This window comes from Nannospalax galili, unplaced genomic scaffold, assembly GCF_000622305.1.
Source record: "Nannospalax galili isolate Female #2095 unplaced genomic scaffold, S.galili_v1.0 scaffold32, whole genome shotgun sequence".
In the NCBI taxonomy this organism is placed as follows: Eukaryota; Metazoa; Chordata; class Mammalia; order Rodentia; family Spalacidae; genus Nannospalax; species Nannospalax galili.
The window spans coordinates 135400-154259 of NW_008335297.1; the positions used below are offsets into that span (position 1 = coordinate 135400).

An 18860-nucleotide genomic window follows, 5' to 3' on the forward strand; every position below is an offset into this window, starting at 1 on the left:
TGGGGGACAAAGGGTGCAGCCTGGCCCCCCACCCATTTATTGTTACTGAGACCTCTGGTCAACCTGCTTATCTAGAAAATACCCACATAGTGATTAACACCCTACCCTGAGGCTGGATGTCCCCACTTGGGAACACATCCCAACTCTCACTCTGACTAGCTGGGTGACCATGGCATGCCTTTAAAAGCCTCAGCGCCTGTGGACAGGATCCCAGGACCTGCTGGTTGTCTCAAGGGCCTCATGAGTTTAAGTACTGCCTTAGAACACCTGCAAAGTTAATGTATTTTGTTTATTCTCTCTCTCTCTCTCTCTCTCTCTCTCTCTCTCTCTCTCTCTCTCTCTCTCTCTCTCTCTCCAGCGCCCACACACCCCTATTTTTTTTTTTTTTTGTGAGACAGTCTCTCATGGCACAGACGACCACACCCGGCTATTCTTTTGGTTTTTTGAGACAGGGTCTCATGTAGCCCAGACTGACCTTGAACTCACTATGTAGCCAGGGCTGGACTTGAAATCCTGATCTTCCTGTCTTCACCTCCAAAAATACTAAAATTATAGGCACATATCACCATACTGGGCTGGCTTCATTTACTGATTTATTTTAATTAATTTACTGTCAGGTTTTTGTCGTGTTTTGTTTATTTATTATTTTGTTTTGTGTCTTTTATGAGTTTTTGTTGTTTGTTTTTTGAGACAGGGTCTCCCTATAGCCTCAGTTGGCCTAGAACTCGCTAAGTAGACCAGGCTGGCCTTGATCTCACAGAAATCTGCCTGCTTCTGCTTCCCGAGTGCTAGGATTAAAGGTTTGTGCCACCACATCTGGCAGTTGATTTTTAAATATTTATTTATTATTTTTTATTAATGTGTATAAGTATATTGCCTGCATGTATGTAAGGGCACCCATGTCATGCCCTGCCTACAGAAGTCCAAAGAGGGCAGACGGTTGTTAGCTTCCATGTGGGTGCTGGAAATTAAACCCAGGTCCTCTGGAAGAGCAGCCAGTACTCTTAACCACTGAGTCATCTCTCTAGTCCCCTAGTTGTTTTATTTTTTGAGACAAGGTTTCATTATGTAGTCCCAGCTAGCCTCACACTCACTCTGTAGCCCTGCCTGGCCTTCAACCTCCTATGTGCTGGGACTACACATATGTGCTACCATGCCAAGTTCAAACTTTATAAAAACGGAGAGTAGGCAGGAATTGACCCCCTGCTGTGAATCCCTCGCTCCTGAATTATAGCACTATGGGTCACCCCAAGTCAGCAGGCCTTATGGGGCTCCTTGTTGAAACCTGTTGCCTTCAGGGACCAGAGGGCCTGGTGGGGTCTTGAAAACAAGTATGCCAGGAGGGCAGGATCAGCCCCTGTAACTGTCCTGTGTCCTGCAGCCACAAAGAAGGATCAAATTGCTGTACACAATGGCACCTTCACTTGGTCCCGAGAGAGCCCACCCTGCCTGAACAGGTATGGAACTCCCAGGAGCTGCCTCCACCTATGGAGAAGAGGTTTGGGGCTTCTAAGAACAGTGCAGTCTTGCCCGGGGCTAGAGGGTGGTCTCAGCTACACTGGGGTACTGGGTGTCCCACCTGGGGCTGAAGGGTGGTTTTGGCTGTCTGAGATCTTTGGCAAGTAAGAGGCCTGTTGGGAGGGGCACAGAGTACCTGAGTCTCCTGGTCAAGAGAAAGAGCCTCAAGGCCCAGCCTCCTCAGCAGTGTCCCCTTTCTGTGCCTCTTATGTCAATCTAAGGTCATTGTCACCCCAGCCCCCATCTCTAAGGCCCAAAGTCCTAGCCAGCCTCAAAACTTTCCAAGAGGGGTAAGGAACCACCAATCATTTTTGTGGGTCTCCATCCACATGGGAGGTTTCTGTGGGTCCCCATCCACACGGGAGGTTTCTGTGGGTCCCCATCCACACGGGAGGTTTCTGTGGGTCCCTATCCACACGGGAGGTTTCTGTGGGTCTCCATCCACACGGGAGGTTTCTGTGGGTCTCCATCCACACGGGAAGTTTCTGTGGGTCTCCATCCACACGGGACACGGGAGGTTTCTGTGGGTCTCCATCCACACGGGAGGTTTCTGTGGGTCCCCATCTACACGGGAGGTTCTGTGGGTTCCCATCCCTATACTCTGTATTGTTTATTGAGCATCTGCTAGGCCCCGGCTCTGGTCTGGATTCTGGGACAGAATGAAGTGAAGGAAGAACACCCGGCCTCTGTTTTCTTGGGGAACATCGGGTGTGGGACACAAATGGGAAACTAGGGCAAGTGACAAAGACCAAGATGTAACTGAGAAGGAAGGTTGATTCCAGTCATGGGGAGAGCAGAACAAAGAGGAGTGTGCGCCCCCCCCCAGGGTGAGCGAGAAGAAGCAGAGGGAAGAGCAGGAGTAAAGGCCCTGAGGCAGGAGCATGCCCAGGTTCTCTGTCTTAGCCCAGTTGATGTTTGGGGCCAAGAATTCCTCACTGCGGGGTGTCCTGTGCACTGTAGGGTGTTTAGAGAACTGAATGCCAGCTGTACCCCACCCCAATCAGTCGTGTGGTAAAAATCATCTCTAGATGGTACCAAATGACCCACCCATGGGACAAGGTCATCCCTGTTGAGATCCACTGGCCCGAGAGAAACATTGAGGAGACCCGTGTGGCTGGTGTCTCGTGTTCACCAGGACTTTTTCTTTGCCCTTCTGGGAAACTGAAAGTTGCAGCTGGGAAGGATTAGAGTTGGACAGCTGCACATGTGAGCATGTACATGCACCTGTATCTGCATATTGGCTGTGCACATGTCTGTGTGTACACTTATGAATGTGGCACACCTGTGAGTGCTGTGTGAAACGGGTATGTGTGTGTGTGGCTATGTGTGCACATGCATGTGTGGTATATGTGCATGTGTGTTGTGTGTGTCTGTGTGTCTGTGTGTGGGTATGGTGTCTGGTGTGTATCTGCATATATGTGTATATATATGTGTGTGTCTGTGATTGTAGTGTGTGTATGTGGTGTTCGTGTGCCTGCATGTGTCTGTATGTGTGTGACATGTGTGTATATATGCATGGGTGTGCACGTGTATGTGTATGTCTGTGTGTGTATATCTGTACATGTATGTGTGCATGGGAGTCTGTGTGTGTGTGTGTGTGTGTGTGTGTGTGTGTGTGTGTGTGTCTGTATCTGTGTCTGTGTCTGTGTGTGGTCATGGATGTGGGAGGGAAGGCTGCCAGAAAGCCAGACAAAGCCCAAGAGAGGGAAGACAGCCTGCACATCCTCTCAGTGGCTTCCCCAAGCAGCGACCAGGAGAAAGGAGTGGCTGTCTGGGGATCCCCACTTTTCCACAGGCCCACGCTGGGCCTTCACCAGGTTGGTTTCCCTTTGGGTTGTCAGGATAGACCTCAGCGTGCCCCAGGGCTGTCTGCTGGCTGTTGTGGGTCCAGTTGGGGCTGGGAAGTCCTCCCTGCTGTCTGCACTCCTTGGGGAGCTGTTGAAGGTGGAAGGGTCTGTGAGCATTGAGGTAAGGCCACCCCCTTCCTCCCTGCCCCCCTGCCCCTGCTGCTAAGATGTCTTTACAGATTCTTCACATCTCCTCAGCTTCCTGGCTGTTCACTGTCTCCACCCCTACCTTCTGAGCTGGCTTCCCTACTCTGCAGTTACCTGTTACCAACAGTGAGGCATGTTTCAGGGTCCAGTGGCCTATGTGCCCCAAGAGGCCTGGGTCCAGAACACCTCTGTGGTCAAGAATGTGTGCTTCAGGCAGGAGCTGGACCTGTCCTGGCTGCAGAACGTTCTAGATGCCTGTGCCCTAGGGCCAGATGTGGCCAGCTTCCCTGAAGGAGTTCATACCCCGATTGGGGAGCAGGTGAGGAGCTTGGGACTTCAGGAAGGGAGCCATTGCACCTGGGGAACAGAAGGGGACACAGAGAGAAGCCCCCAGCTCAGGGCCAGGCATACAGCAGGTATTTAGTAGTTGTTGGGAGAAACTGATTAAAAACTGAGAAATGTGGTGGGGAAATGAAAGGCTCTGTCTCAGCTAAGAGTGAGACCAACAATTTTCTGTGCAGCCTGCCCTATTCTGTCCTGCCCTGCCCTGCTGGGTGATCTTAGTTAAATTGCTTCACTTCTCTGGGCCTCATCAAAGGATCTGAGCAGAGATGGTAGCGCACAGGACACAGGCATCTGAAGATATAGAACAGACAGGGTTGGAAAAACTATGCATGCAAGTCAGGTCAAATCCAGTCCACTATTTTTTTTTTTTTTTTGTAAATAAAGTTTTATTGGGACACAGCCATTTCTACTCATTGACTTGTGGTCTGCAACTGCTTTTGTACTCAGAGGTCAGAGATGGGCAGCTGGGACAAACATCATATGGCCCTCAAAGCTTACAATAGTTACTCTCTGGCCCATCCCAGGAAGTATTGGCTGACCTCTGGATTAGAGAACTGGGAACTCAAGCTAGAGACCAAACCCAGGGCTTTGCAAATGCTTAAGCAACTGCTTCACCTCTGAGCTTCAGGCCCTTGTTGGGTTTTTGTTGTTTGTTTGTTTGTTTGTTGACAGGGTCTGGAGCTTGTGATCCTCCTGCCTCAGCTTCCTGAGTGCATCCACACCTAGTTCTGACCCTCATTTTCACCCCCATCTCCTTTAGACTCATCCCAGTCCACCAGCCAGAGAGCTCTGTGCAAACACAGAACAGGTCACTCCATTGCTCATCTCAGAACTCTCCAGAGTCTCCCACGTCCCCCAGAGTCAGATCCAAAGCCTTGACCATTTCCCCAAAAGCCCCCACATGGCCCCATTTCTCTCTGCCTTGTCTCCTGTTTTACCCCCCACCTCCTGCTCTCTCCAGCCACAGGAACCCCAGCATTCTCACTGAATACTGAATACACAAAGCATACCCCTATCCAGGGCCTTTGCACCTGCTCCTCTCTGCTGGAAATCTGTTCCCCAGGAGCCCACATGGCTTGTCCCTTCCTTCTGTCACCTTCAAGGACAGGTCTGCCCTGGTCATCTTGCTTGGTACATACCTGTTAGATGAAAGAGTCAGGAGGGCAGGGACGTGATGGATCCCCAGAGCCTAGTACATCCCAAGATGCAAGCAGCCATGGGATGAGCATTAGATGAATGAATGAATGAATGAATGAATGAATGAAAATCTAGCACTGGATGAGATAACAGGGGGTGACTAGTGTCCCCAGTGAACATGGAGCCAACTGAGGAAAGGGAAGAAATACCAGGTAGAGCTAGACCAGGGGAGGGAGGAACTATGAGTAAAAGCCAGCAGGGGTACTGGCTTAGTGTTTAGAGTCCTGTGTAACCCAAGGACAGGGACCATGAGTGGCCCCTTGCCCTTTACCCACACCATCCAGTCATTCTCATGTCACTCAGTGATGTGAATTTGAGTCCCTGTCCCTCTCTGGGTCTCCAGGGCATGAATCTCTCTGGGGGCCAGAAGCAGCGGCTAAGCTTGGCCCGGGCTGTATACCAAAAAGCTGCTGTGTACCTGCTGGATGACCCCCTGGCAGCCCTGGATGCCCATGTCAGTCAGCAGGTCTTCAACCAGGTCATTGGGCCCAGTGGGCTGCTCCAGAACACGGTAAGTTCATGTCACAGACAATCAGGAAGCCCTGAGAATCCAGTCCTAACCAGGATTGCCTCACCACCCTTCCCCTAAATCTCAGTGGCTTACACTTATTTCTTGCTTATGGGGCCTATGGTTAAGTTACTTATAATATCTCAACTATATGATGGCATAAAAGTGATACACATTTAGTTTTTTTTTTAATATGTGCATTGTGAGCTTTCATCTGGTATTTTCTTATGATACTGGGGCATGGCAGTGAACTGTAGCTCTGTAGCCATTCAATTTTAAGCCCTACCAAGCACTAAGCAGTACTGTGTGGCTGAACTTTGGTGTTCAGTATGTTAATGTACTGATTGTATTCCAGGCTGGGGGTAGAGCCCAGTGGTAGAGTTCTTGCCTACCATGTACAAGGCCCTGGGGTCTGCCCCCAGCACCTCATAAACTGAGTGTGGTAGTATGTACCTTGTCATCCCAGCTCTGGGGAGGTGGAGGTAGGCGGAGAGAAGTTCAGGGTCATCCTTGGTTACATAGCGAGTTTGAGGCCAGCATGAGCTACATGAGACCCTGTCTCCGAAAAAAAAAAATTAGTGCATTTCCATTTGTGATATTTTCAACTCACAGTGATCTCAGGTCACCCCACAGTGACCCCGTTGTAAGCAAGGAGCTCTGCACAGTTCTGCTTGGGCTGGGGGCAAGTTTAGATAAACTGCACCTCATTTTGAGCCACCCACAGAAGAAGTCATCCCTGCTTTTCTCTCTGGATATGATACTCTCTGTATAGAGGGCAGAAGAGACACAGGACAGGAGTTCTCCCCTCTCTGCCCTGGGGACACTGCTCCAGCCCCACCCTGAGCTTCGGAACACCAAACCAGCATGCCTGTGTAACTTTAACCCCTTCCCTGTCCAGACTCGGATCCTTGTGACCCATGCTCTGCACGTCCTGCCCCAGGCCGACAAGATCCTGGTGCTGGCTGATGGGGCCATCGCAGAGATGGGTTCCTACCAGGAGCTTCTGCACAGGAATGGGGCCCTGGTGGGTCTTCTTGATAGAGCCAGACAGCCAGCAGGTGGAGGAGAAGGAGGTACTGACTGGGGGTTACCGAGCCTCTGCCTAGCTCCTGCTGTCCTCTGGGAGAAGGCTCCAAGGGTCCCACTGAAACAGATGCAGTACACTGACCATTTCCCCCTGAGGTCCACCAGCCCTCACCATACCCACCATGATGGCCACTTGCAGGAGGTCTCCCCTTCCCACAAAGAGCCAAGATAACACCTGGGGCTCACAGTGTCTCTGATCATACAGCCAGAATCAATCTCTCTCTTGCTGTCCTCTCTCTCTCCTCTCCTCTCTCTCTCCTCTCCTCTTCTCTCTCTCTCTCTCTCTCTCTCTCTCTCTTTCTCTCTCCCTCTCTTTCTCTCACTCTCTCTCAGGCCAGACATCACTGCCAGCTGTCATTTTCCATTCCAGAGCCATCCACCTTGTTTCCTGAGACAGCAACCCTCACTGCAGCCCATTCCAGGCTGGCTGGTCAGTGAGCCCCGGGGGTTCCCCCATCTGCATCCCCCATCTGCCTCCCCAGCACAGCCATTACAGGTGTGCACCATCACACCAGTTTTTGCATGGATCTTGGGGATTAAACTCCGGTCCTCATGCTTGTGCCACAGACACTTTGCCGACTGAGCCATCCCTGCAGTCCTGACCATCCGTGATTCTGTTTGACCTTCACAAGAGCTCTGTGAGGCAGACCACCCAGGGACAGATGAGCGAACAGAGGCTGATGACCATGGACACAGTAGAACTTGTGGTGTCCCCTCCAGCACCACTGCTCAAAACTGCTTCAAGGAGGAGTCAGGGAGAATTTGGTGCAAAAGGGGTCCTGTACACCAGAGAACAGAGTCTGCTGGGTAAACAGCTTCCAGAAGTAATGTTACCCATGAAGAAAGATATACCAGCTAAGATGCTGGGCTCACCTTGGCACAGTGCAGTGCCTCTGTGGGGCTGGGAAGCTAATTGCCTCCATTTCACAGATGAGAAACTGAAGAAGTTAATGGAATGGCCCAAGGGTATATCTATAACTTGTTGGTGGCTGTGCTGGACTGTGCCAGAGAACATGCTTTTGAAATGCCAGTCTATCACTGCCCTCCACAGCAAGGCAAGGCCCCACTGGGGTTACCTTAGTCTCAGGCTCTGCCTCTTCTGCAAACATCTGCTTGGCATTGGCCCACTTTCATCAAAACCCTTAGTGTTGGGCTGGGGAGATGGCTCAATCAGTAAAGTGCTTTCTTTGCAAGTGTAAGGACCTAAGTTCGATCCCTAGCACCTGGGCATGGTGGTCTGTGCCATGCTTGTAACCCCAGCTCTGTGGGAAGGCAGAGACAGAAGGATCCCTGGGGATCCCTGGCCAGCAAGCCTAGCCTAATTGGTGAGTTTCAGGCCAGTAAGAGATCCCGACTCACAGAACAAGGTGGACAGCATTCCTAAAGATGACACTTGAGGGACTGGATAGGTGGCTCAGCAATTAAGAGCACTGGCTGTTCTTGCAGAAGACCTGGGCTTGAATCCCAGCACCCACATGGCAGCTAACAACTGTCCCTAACTTCAGTTCCAGGGGATCCGATGGTCTCTTCTGTCCTCCACAGGCATGCACGACATGGGTGCACTTACATACATGTAAGCAATACACGCATGCACAGAATAAAAATAATTAAAATATTTTAAAAAGATGAAACGAGCTTGTCCTCCAGCCTCTCCATGTATGCACACACAAATACACATACACACACACTTGTACCCCCCACACAAATACACACGTGTACACACAAACACACATACATAACAAAACCCTAATTGCTAACTCACAGTGTCACTGTCCTGAAACTTGGAGATAGGACCCTAAGTACAGAATTTTCCCATTTGTATTTGTCAGCTTTTGCTGTGACAATGCTATATAACAAACATCCCCCATATCACCATGGTTTGTAATAGCAGTTGCTTGTTGTTCACACGTCTTGGGCCAAACTATTGTACTTCTGCTTTAGGTTACTGGCCCAGCCTGGGGAGCAGCAGGTGTGGTGTTTATTCTTGGGGGAGCTGGCCCCTGAGGTTCCATGTGAGTTACCTAGGAAAGAACATTCTAGGTACAAGGAACTGATTGAGTAAAGGTGTTGGGGGAAGCAGGAGTAACTTGACCTTGTACAATGTTCAGTGCTGTTTTTCCAACGCCAAGTATATGACAGGTGCTCAGTATTTGAATGAATGAAAGAAGATGAATGAATGCTGGTCCTGGGTGACCCGAGGGGGAGGGTTGGTGAGACCCTCACTGATATCCTTTACCTTGCAGGAACACAGCCAGAGGCCAGCAGCTATGAGCTTGGGGGCTGTCTTGGAGGAGGGGTGTCTGAGCACAGACCAGAAAGGTGGGTTCACTGGTGCTGAGCAGGGGTGGGCCAGACTGAGGCCAAAGCCTGGTCTGCTTGTGGCCACTGCCCCTCAGGCATGGAGGGAACAGCCAAACTCACATATGGAATACCTGCTGAATACCCCCCATGCACTCAGTGAGGGATAATTCACTCGAAATGATCTGTCGGTTAGTTGACAGTGATTAAGTCCCCACTGGTCATTTCCAAGACAAGTGTCTTCTGTGGGCTAGGGACAGTCGTTAGAGTTGTGTTGTTGCCAAACCAGAGCAGGCTGGCTTCCAGGAACGATCCTCCACACAGTGGGCAGGCTGGGCAGGAGGTTTGAGTGTGGCTAGAACACTCATGCATCAAGAGGGAAATGACTGTTCCCTTCCCTCCCAGACCCCTGCAGCCAGAGCACAGCTGGATTCACCATGGACCTGAAGTTTGACAACAGGCCACCTAGGTACCAGGCAGGATGAGCTTTTGTGCCAGGTGGAGGAACATACAGGGGCACCTTGAGGAATGTTGGACTTTAGGATGCTGAGGATGGGGACAGCTCCTCTGCTGTTCCAGCTGGCCACCCTGAGAACTCTCTTCAGTGGCACAGGCATGCTAAGGATCCTGAGTGAGATTAAGTAGATATACATATGTAGACATGGGGGGAGATGGAAGGAAGGATTAATGGAAGAGAGGGTGGGAGGGAGGGAAGAGTTCATGTACACAGAGATAGATGCATAGCTAGATGGAAGGAAGGCTGATTTATGAGAGGTAATAAATGATTGACAGATGATAAGTAGCTAATAGATAGGTAATACATGATAGATTATCCCCATTTTATAGCTGGGGAAACTGAGGCACAGAACAGCTAAGTCAGTCTACTCATTCACAGATGACAGGAACATCAGCATCTAAAACTCTCAAAATTGACATTCAGCCAAACTCGAATCATGAATCTAAGGGTAAACAGTAGGGGCAAAACAATGCTTAGGCCAAAATGAAAACTCAGAAGACAATTTTCAAGTTCACAACTGCTCATTTGATGAAATGGCCACAGGGCACAGGCTTGCTTGACTCTAGAGTGACAGGTGACATGTAGCTGGGTACCACATTGGAGGAAAGCATGATACCAAACAGGCACTCATTCATCCATCCTTTCTATCCATCCATCTATGTGTCCATCTATCCTTTCTGTCATCCATCCATCCATCCATCCATCCATCCTATCCATCCATTGTTCTTTCTATCCATGCACCCACATGTCCATGTATCCATCCCTCCTTCCTAAATGAACAAATGAAGGGTTATAGGGGGGAAATACCTCAGACCTCAGTGGTTACCACCTGAAGGGGTACCACAGTCCTATGGGAGAGTCATTAATGTGTCCTGATTTCCCCTAAATGACAGGTCCAGGTCCATCGAGTCAGCCCCTGTAAGGGACAGCACTACTTCAGAGACTCTAGATGACCCTGAGGGGACAGGATTGCCAGTAGGAGAGGACAGTGTGCGGTATGGCCGGGTAACCACCAGTTGCTCCTGCTCCCTGGGGCCCCAGTGTCCTCACATCAGATATAGCACATTGGGGAGGTCACTCGCCTTTCCTGAGCACCTACTATGCGCCAAATAAGAGATTCTACACCTTTGTAAAGCCGGGTGTGGTGGTGCACGCCTTTAATCCCAGCACTTGGGAGGCAGAGGCAGGTGGACCTCTGTGAGTTCGAGGCCAGCCTGGTCTACACAGTGAGTTCCAGGACAGCTGGAGCCACAGGGAGACCCTGTCTCAAAAAGACCCCCCTGCAAAAGATTCTACATTTTTGTGTTTCCTCCCCTCTTCCTCTTCCTCCTCTTTCTCCCCCTTTTCTTCTTCCTCCTTATCCTCCTCCTCTTTACATTTAAAAAATTTGGGGGGCTGGAGAGATGGCTCAACAGTTAAGAACACTGGCTGTTCTTGCAGAAGACCCAGGTTCGAATCCCAACACCCACATGGCAGCTAACAACTGTCCGTAACTCCAGTTCCAGGGGATCCAACAGCCTCTTCTGTCCTCCACGGGCATTGCACGACATAGGTGCACTTACTTACATGCAGGCAGTACACACATACACATAAAAATAATAAAATATTTTTAAAAATGAAATAAAATAGAAAATAAAAATTTTGTATGCAGGAGGCGGAGGAGCACATGTGCCAGTACTGGAGTGTGGAGGTCAAATCACAACTTACAAGAGAGTTTGCTCTCTCCTTCCACAATGTAGGACCCGTGTCAAGCTCAGGTCATCAGCCTTGGCAGCAAGCACTCTTCCTCAGGAAGCCATCTTGCTGGCATACCTTCCTCAATCCTTACAATCCCTCTGAAAAATTAAATGCTGATAGCCTCATTTTAAAGACGAAGGAGCCAGGGCCTGTAAGCAGTGACACTTGTGACCAACACTCAAGTCTAGGTCAGCCCAAATCTGAATGCTGTGCTCTCACTTTCCTCTTCCTCAATGTTGTCTGTTTGCCTCTACTCATCCTTCCCAGCCCATGTGTGCATCCCCCATTTGCCCATCAAATCACCTGCCAGTTATGACTTCCCATGACCCATCAGGGGTTCATTGGCACAGGGATCCTGAAGTGGGGTCTGGAGGGGAGATGGTACTGCCGATGTGGCTTTGGGGAGCCTGACCTGGCCTAGGCCCAACTCATCCTCCTCTGTTCCCTTCTCTGTCCCCCTCTCCACTGTATGTCTTAAAGGTGAAGGCCACCACATACCTGAGCTACGTACAGGCCGTGGGCATGCCCCTCTGCACCTACACCCTCTTCCTCTTCCTCTGCCAGCAAGTGGCCTCCTTCTGCCAGGGCTATTGGCTGAGCCTTTGGGCAGACGACCCTGTTGTGGACGGGCGGCAGGCACATGCTGCCCTGCGTGGCTGGGTGTTCGGGCTCCTCGGCTGTCTCCAAGGTACCACCCCCTACTGCTCAGCTTCCAGGCTAAGTGCTGCTCAAGCCCTGCCCTCCCACCCCATCTCCTCCTGTCCTTGATCGTCTTCCCAGAATGTCCTGGGATCGGCTGCCACTGTGTCCTTAAGGTGTGGATGGAGGGAGTGAGGACCTAGGGACAGGGCAGTGGATGCAGCTCAAGGGACAGCTGCTAGTGACCTCAATCCACACCCCAGATTTCCAGGCACAGCTACACTTGTCCCCAGCACACACACTACTGCCTCTGTCACCTCCAATTTTTTCCTTTTTAATTTTTTGTCACCTTTTTATTTTTACAATAATTCATTATTTTCTGCGTATGGATGGATTCATGTGCTCCACATCACATGTGTGGCAATCAGAGGACAACCTGCCAGAGCTGGTTCTCTCTTCCACCATGCAGGTCCTAGGAATTGAACTCAGATCATCAGACTTAGTGATAAGCACCTCTGCTATCTTTCCAATCCAACTTTTTTTTTTTTCTTTTTTTTGAGATAGGCTCTCACTGTACAGCCCTGGCAGGCCTGGAACTTGCAATATAGATCAGGCTAACCTGAAACTGACAGAGATCTGCCTACTTCTGCCACTGCCTCCCCAGTGCTGGGATTAAAAGCAGGCACCACCATGTCCAACACTGGCCCAACTTTTTATTTATTTATTTATTTATTTATTTATTTAGACAGGGTCTTTCCATTTGCCCAGGCTAGCCTCAAACTTAAGATCCTCTGGCTTCGGCCTCTTAAATGCTGGGATTACAAATGTGTGCCACCACACCCAGCTGTTTCTGCGAAAACAACTGAAATACTTCCTGAAGAGAGTGTAGGTTCCCACGCAAGCAGCTCCTGTGTGCCTTCTGCCCAGGTCCTCCCAAAAGCACCAGGCTGCAGGGTGATGCAACAATGCCATCAATGCAGGATCATGTAACAGTGAGGTTGACCTGGGCCAGTCCTGCATGTCGACACTCACACGTGTGCCAGTTTATGGCTTATGGTGATGCCCCACCTCCACAGTCAGGCTGCAGAGCAGTCCTGGCCCCACGAGAATCCCTGTTCTGCCCTTGTACAGCCTCTCCTCCCTCTTCCAGTCTCCATTTCAAACATGGCCATAATGAAGGAAAAATAGGGGTTTGGCTCCACCGTCACTAAAGGTCATTTCAGTTCCCTAGACATGGTGGCATACTCTGTAACCCCAGCTCAGGAGGCTGAGGTAGGATGTCCAGGTTAAACCAGCAAGTTCAAGCCAGCCAAGGTAACTCAATGAGACCCAGTCTCAAAGTAAAAAGTAAAGAGGGACTGATGTGATGGCTCAGCAGGTGAAGGTGTCTGATGACCTGAGTTCTATGCCTGGGACCCACATGGTGGAAGGAGAAAACCGACTCCCACAGTCATGTGGAAGTTGTCCTCTAACTTCCACATGCCAGCCACGGTATACATGCCCACAACATACACCTTTCTATCAACATACTAAATAGATAAATTCAATTTTCTTTTTAAGTGAAAAGAGGACTGAGGATATAGCTTAGTGTAAAATGCTCACCCAGCACATGTGAGACCCTGGGTTCAGCCCCCAACACTGCAAATAAAAAGCAGTTTCAGTGCGATTCATCATGATTGTGTCCATATCAGCAAGATGGTATATGTCCTCCTCTGTAAAATAGGCACATTAGGCCTGAAACTGAAGACCCTTGTAGTTTGTAAACCTACTCACAATAGCTGTGGTAAGCAGAGCCCTTGAAGGCAGATGCTCACTTTATCAAGACTGGAGTGAGCTAGCTGTCAGTTGGCCGATGCCCAGAATGAAGTTGAACTCCATTTGAGTGGCGTACAACTTCATGTTAGCTTCCTAGGGTTAGCCTGGTATACTGGTGCACACTTGAAATACCAGCACTTGGGAGGTAGAGGCAAGAGGATCAGGGCCATCCTCAGCTACAAAGTGAGTTTGAGGTCACCCTGGGCTATATGAGACAGCTTGTCTCAAAGGAAATAAAACATAGCCACAAACTTGATAGTCTCTAGAATCAGAGGCATTTTTTTCTCCCACAGTAGTGAAGTGGGCCATCTTAAACCCCATCTTCAGTGGGCTGGTTCCTGGAGGAAGCTGAGAAAGGAGACCCAGGAGCATTGTAGCTGCCTCAGCATCCCCAACACACAGTCCCACCTCAGCCTTCATCCCATCCAGGAAAGGTTCTGTTTACCCCTTTGGGTCATGTGACCAGCTCTAAGGTCAAGGACCATGACTGACAATGTGTCTTTGGCTGCACCTCTCCACGCAGCCTGTCTCCCGGCTTGTGGGTGGCTTCTGGTCCCCCTTAGCTGTGATTCATCACTCCTGTCTCTGTGTCTTCCCGTCTACTTCTTGTCTGTCTCTTGATCTTAGATACCAAAGATCAGATGTAGACCCCGCCCTAAATCTAGAATATTCTTTCCTTGCATCTGCAAAAGCCTATTTCCAAATGAGGATGCATTCAGAGGCTGGGGTGGGTGTAAGCTTGGGGGACACTATTCACGCCCCTAGGTGTGGGTCTGTCAGGTCATATGAGGTTACCCTGGGGTGCTGGGGAGACCTGCCTGGCCCACAAGAGGTCTTCTTTGACCTCTGCAGCTGTTGGGCTGTTTGCCTCCATGGCTGCTGTGTTCCTGGGCGGTGTCCGTGCATCTGGCCTGCTCTTCCAGAGGCTCGTGTGGGACGTAGCTCGCTCTCCCATCGGCTTCTTTGAGAGCACAGCCGTGGGGAACCTACTAAACCGCTTCTCCAAGGAGATGGACACAGTGGACGTGGACATCCCGGACAAACTACGGGCACTGCTGACCTATGCCTATGGGCTGCTGGAGGTTGGTTTGGCAGTGACCATGACCACACCGCTGGCCATTGTGGTCATCCTGCCGCTTGGTCTTCTCTACACAGCATTTCAGGTATGGAGAGCTCAGAGCCAGGGTCACCTTGGCCAGTCCCCTTCCTCTTCAGGGCTCAGTGAGAGAGAGTCTGCAGCTGGGCCTGGGTGGAGGGACCGGAGGTCTCACTAGAGGGCAGATGGCACAGTCTAGCATAGCAGGTCTCTGTCTCAGCCACTCCCATCCGAGTTCTGCATCTCTAACTTCCTGCCCTATGCTGCAGCATCCTCTCCTGTCAGCATGCTGAGCCCACACTGCCTGTGCAGGATTGTGTTGAACTAAGTGAGTCCTTTCCATAGCCTGGGCCAGAAACCCATTGAAACTGGCCTAGCCAAAAGATCAGGATTTGACCTGCGCACTTCTGTCATCTCAGCACCCTGGGAGGCAGAGGCAGGAAGATGGGGAGCCCCGGGCCAGTCTGAGCTACACAGGAACTCTGCAGAGCCAGGCATGGGCTGTAGCCCAGCTCCGAGCAGTTCTGATACCCGTGGATCTTTGATACACTCCTTAGTTAGCATACCTCCTTTTGCACACACTTCTGACAGGGGACCAGTGTGCTGACCTCAGCGTCCTCTGCTGTGGTTGCCCAGCCTCAGCATCCCAATACCAAGTAAACTTTTCACGTATCCAGCCTAGAAGAAACTTCTGATTGGCCTTTGATGAATCAGGTGCCTGTGTACCCAATCACAGGGACCTAAGGGATAGTCTGCTTTGATTAGCTAGGCTGGGTCATGTGGCCATCTGTATATTGAGGCCCATGATTGACAGTGCCCCCTTCCCAGCACTCCAGAAAGCAGAGGAGTGAAAGCACTACTGTTAATCAATAACTGTGGTGGCCACTATCCCCAGCTGTCTGAGATCTTCCCTGGTCACTTGACTCTGTCATGTCCACCATGAGCTTTGGGGTCAGGCTTTGAGTTCAGGCCCTGCTGGTTACTGTAGAGCTTGACAGCCAACTAATCCCCCTAAAATTGAAGCCCAGAGAAGGCAAGCAACTGGCCAGAAGCTACACAGCAATCTGACAGAAAAGCCTGGTACCTGAGACTCCCTGTGTTTCTGGAAGCTCCCTCAACATGTCTCTGTCTCCATTTCTGTCTCCATCCCTTTGGCCTTAGAACCTCTATGTGGCCACATCGTGCCAGTTGAGACGCTTGGAGTCTGCCAGCTACTCATCTGTGTGTTCCCACATGGCAGAAACCTTCCAGGGCAGCGCAGTAATCAGGGCCTTCCGGGCCCAGGGCCCCTTCATGGCTCAGCACGACACCCTCATGAATGCCAATCAGAGGGTCAGTTTCCCAAGACTGGTGGCTGACAGGTAGGAAGAGCCTGGGGTCAGAGAAGACCCTGGAACCCTCTTGAGGCCATAGTGTGTAACTAGAGGGGTCAAGGGGCCCGCCCAAGGTCATATGGCAACCTGGGGACAAAGCTGAGGGTCAGCACTCAGAACTGGCTGAGGTTCCCAACATCCAGTGGGTGGGAAGTACAGGAAGAAGCCTGTTGCCAGGCAACCATATGACCTCTGTTGCCTTGGTGACAAGGCAGCTGCATTAGCATCCTTAATCTCCTTTTGGGACAAAACAAGAGCAAGACATGGATTTGATTCCCAGCTCCACCACTTCTAAACTGATGGATCCTAGGCAAATCACACAACCTCTCTGAGCCTTGTGTATCCAATTACTGTCACACTCAGAGTGGCTTTAAGGATTAAATATTCACAGGGAGTGCTTGCCAGATGCCTAGCACTACTTTGCCCTGTCCTGAGCATCAGTTTCCATAACTGTCAAATGGGAACAATACTTCCTCTTCTTGCAGTAGGACTAGACATCCATATAGCATGTGTGAGGCTCCCTGAGAGCAATGATGGTGTCCTGTTCAGTTTGGGCCCTCAGCATCTTGTACATGCCCAGTGCATGTCCACTGTGTATCTGTTGAGTGAGCAAATGAAAGAACAGAAGGTTGGGCAGGACTCGGTGAGACGGGTCCACTGCACCCAGCCATTCAGAATGTATTTGCTGAGCACATACTTGTTGGGCCCTGAACTAGGGACTGGAACTACTGCCAGGAATGAGACCACAAGGTCCCTGTCCCCATGGAGCCCAGGACCTTCTAATGGAGACAAAAGATGGTGACATTAGATTCACTAGAGAGAGAGAGCTATGGGGAAGGAGGTCGGTGTGTGTGACAGAAAGCAGAAGCACAGTCAGGGAAGGCTGCTGGAGGAGGTGATGTCAGAACTGACTTGTGTGTGAAGATGACAGGTTGACCATGTGAGGAGGTGGGGCAGGGCTGAGAGATAGCTCAGTCAGGAGAGAGAGAGAGAGAGAGAGAGAGAGAGAGAGAGAGAGAGAGAGAGAGAGAGAGAGAGACAGAGACAGAGAGAGACAGAGACAGAGAGAGACCCCGACCAAAAGACCAAGAGACCAGGTTTAGGCCAGGGGGCAGCAAGAGACACATCCCAAGAATAGAAAGCTCTGGAACACCAACCATATGCCAGGCCCTGAGCTAGACACCACACATTAGAATAATGCCCCCCCAGCTTAGGTCCCACTCTGGAACCCCCACAGGTGTTATGTCCATACCTCAACCAGTTCTTACACCCGCAGAAGCAGGTCCCCCACTGCTAAGGCCCCTGCTGGCCCTACTGTGACCCGCCTCCCTTTGCAGGTGGCTGGCTGCCAACCTGGAGCTCCTGGGGAACGGCCTGGTGTTTGCTGCCACCACGTGCGCAGTCCTAAGCAAGGCTCGTCTGAGTGCTGGCCTCGTGGGCTTCTCAGTCTCTGCTGCCCTTCAGGTACCCCAGTATTCTACCCAGGCTGGAGGTGGGGCACAACAGAGACAGTTGGACCCCTCCCAGAGGACATCCAAGGACACCAAGTCCCCACTGTCCAGCACAAGGGAAATGCATTTCTCAGGGGACCTTGTCTGACCTCTAGTAGCCCTTCAAGAGCCTCTGTGTGCCCAAATGAAAAATGGGCCAGTACTCTGCCATCCAGACATCCTCTAGACTAGTTGAGGCAGGGCATAGAGAGCAGGCTCAGCGTTCATTTGTTGTTAACTATTGATAATAATATGCAAGATTGGGTCATGTTCTGTGTTCACACACCTTCTCCTGTAAGCAGCACTCATCTGAAGGAGATGGTCCTCTAAGTGCTTTGTAAGCTGCAGCTTATTTAACAGGGGGGTGGTTAGTTCTCTAGGCAGAGCAAGCCACAGAAGGAAAGGCCTGGGGTTCCCGGTTCCCATGGCCCCTCCTTTTTTTCCTCCCCTGGCATTCACCTGGGTTGATGTGAGCTGCGGGAGCCAAGGCAAGGTGTCTTCTTGCACCAGGTGACACAGACACTGCAGTGGGTGGTCCGCAGCTGGACGGACCTGGAGAACAGCATGGTAGCTGTGGAGCGTGTACAGGACTACGCACGCACCCCCAAGGAGGTAAGGCGGGGCTGGCAGTGTCTGTCCCTGTCCTCTCCCGTGAAGCACCATCTTTATGGGCTGGAGTCACAACCAGAGCAACAGTAATGGGGACAAGTTTAAATCCTGCTTTTGGCCAGAGCAGGGTATATAACCCATCCAAGTGATGGGGGACAGAGGCAGTGTCAAGAGCATGGGAGGCCGGTTCCCTCAGAGTACAGATGACTTTAGAGTGATAGTACTGCTGCAGCCATGCTCAGGAACACAGAACAGGACTGCAACCCAGGCATAGACCAGGTGCTAGAACGATGTCATAACCAACATGGGGCAAGGACAGACAGATCAGCCACAACGACACAGGCAGTAACTTCACAGGACAGAGCAACAATGAAGAACGACACAGGGGTTAAACTGGGTTCTGTAGCTCGTGCCTATAACCCCGGCACCCAGGAAGCTGAGGCAGGAGGATTGCTGCTAGTTTGATGTCAGCCTGGTTCATGTAGTGAGTTAGAGACTAACTTGGACTTCGTAGCAAGTTTGAAGCTACTCTGAACTATGCAGTGAGCTAGAAACCAGACTGAGCTACAAATCAAATTAGAAGTCAGTCTTAGCTTTTAATCCTAGCACTAGCAGGTGTATCTCTGTGAGACTGAGGC

General features: G+C 50.8%; 1 protein-coding gene across 3 annotated transcripts in view; it reads left to right on the plus strand.

Annotated features, from left to right (window-relative positions):
* Abcc6 (ATP binding cassette subfamily C member 6) overlaps positions 1 to 18860 on the plus strand; it is a 62902-nt gene that overhangs the window by 37390 nt on the left and 6652 nt on the right. For 2 of the 3 annotated variants that reach the window (XM_029561986.1, XM_029561988.1), the window contains 13 exons: positions 1382 to 1457; positions 1740 to 1808; positions 3360 to 3486; positions 3655 to 3831; positions 5398 to 5565; positions 6461 to 6635; positions 8892 to 8967; positions 10357 to 10468; positions 11681 to 11888; positions 14507 to 14817; positions 15912 to 16111; positions 17461 to 17587; positions 18124 to 18225. In XM_029561986.1, coding sequence (XP_029417846.1) covers positions 1382 to 1457; positions 1740 to 1808; positions 3360 to 3486; positions 3655 to 3831; positions 5398 to 5565; positions 6461 to 6635; positions 8892 to 8967; positions 10357 to 10468; positions 11681 to 11888; positions 14507 to 14817; positions 15912 to 16111; positions 17461 to 17587; positions 18124 to 18225 — 1928 coding nt within the window. The remainder of the gene's footprint in view (positions 1 to 1381; positions 1458 to 1739; positions 1809 to 3359; positions 3487 to 3654; positions 3832 to 5397; positions 5566 to 6460; positions 6636 to 8891; positions 8968 to 10356; positions 10469 to 11680; positions 11889 to 14506; positions 14818 to 15911; positions 16112 to 17460; positions 17588 to 18123; positions 18226 to 18860) is intronic. The other variant, XM_029561987.1, reaches the window with a different exon arrangement.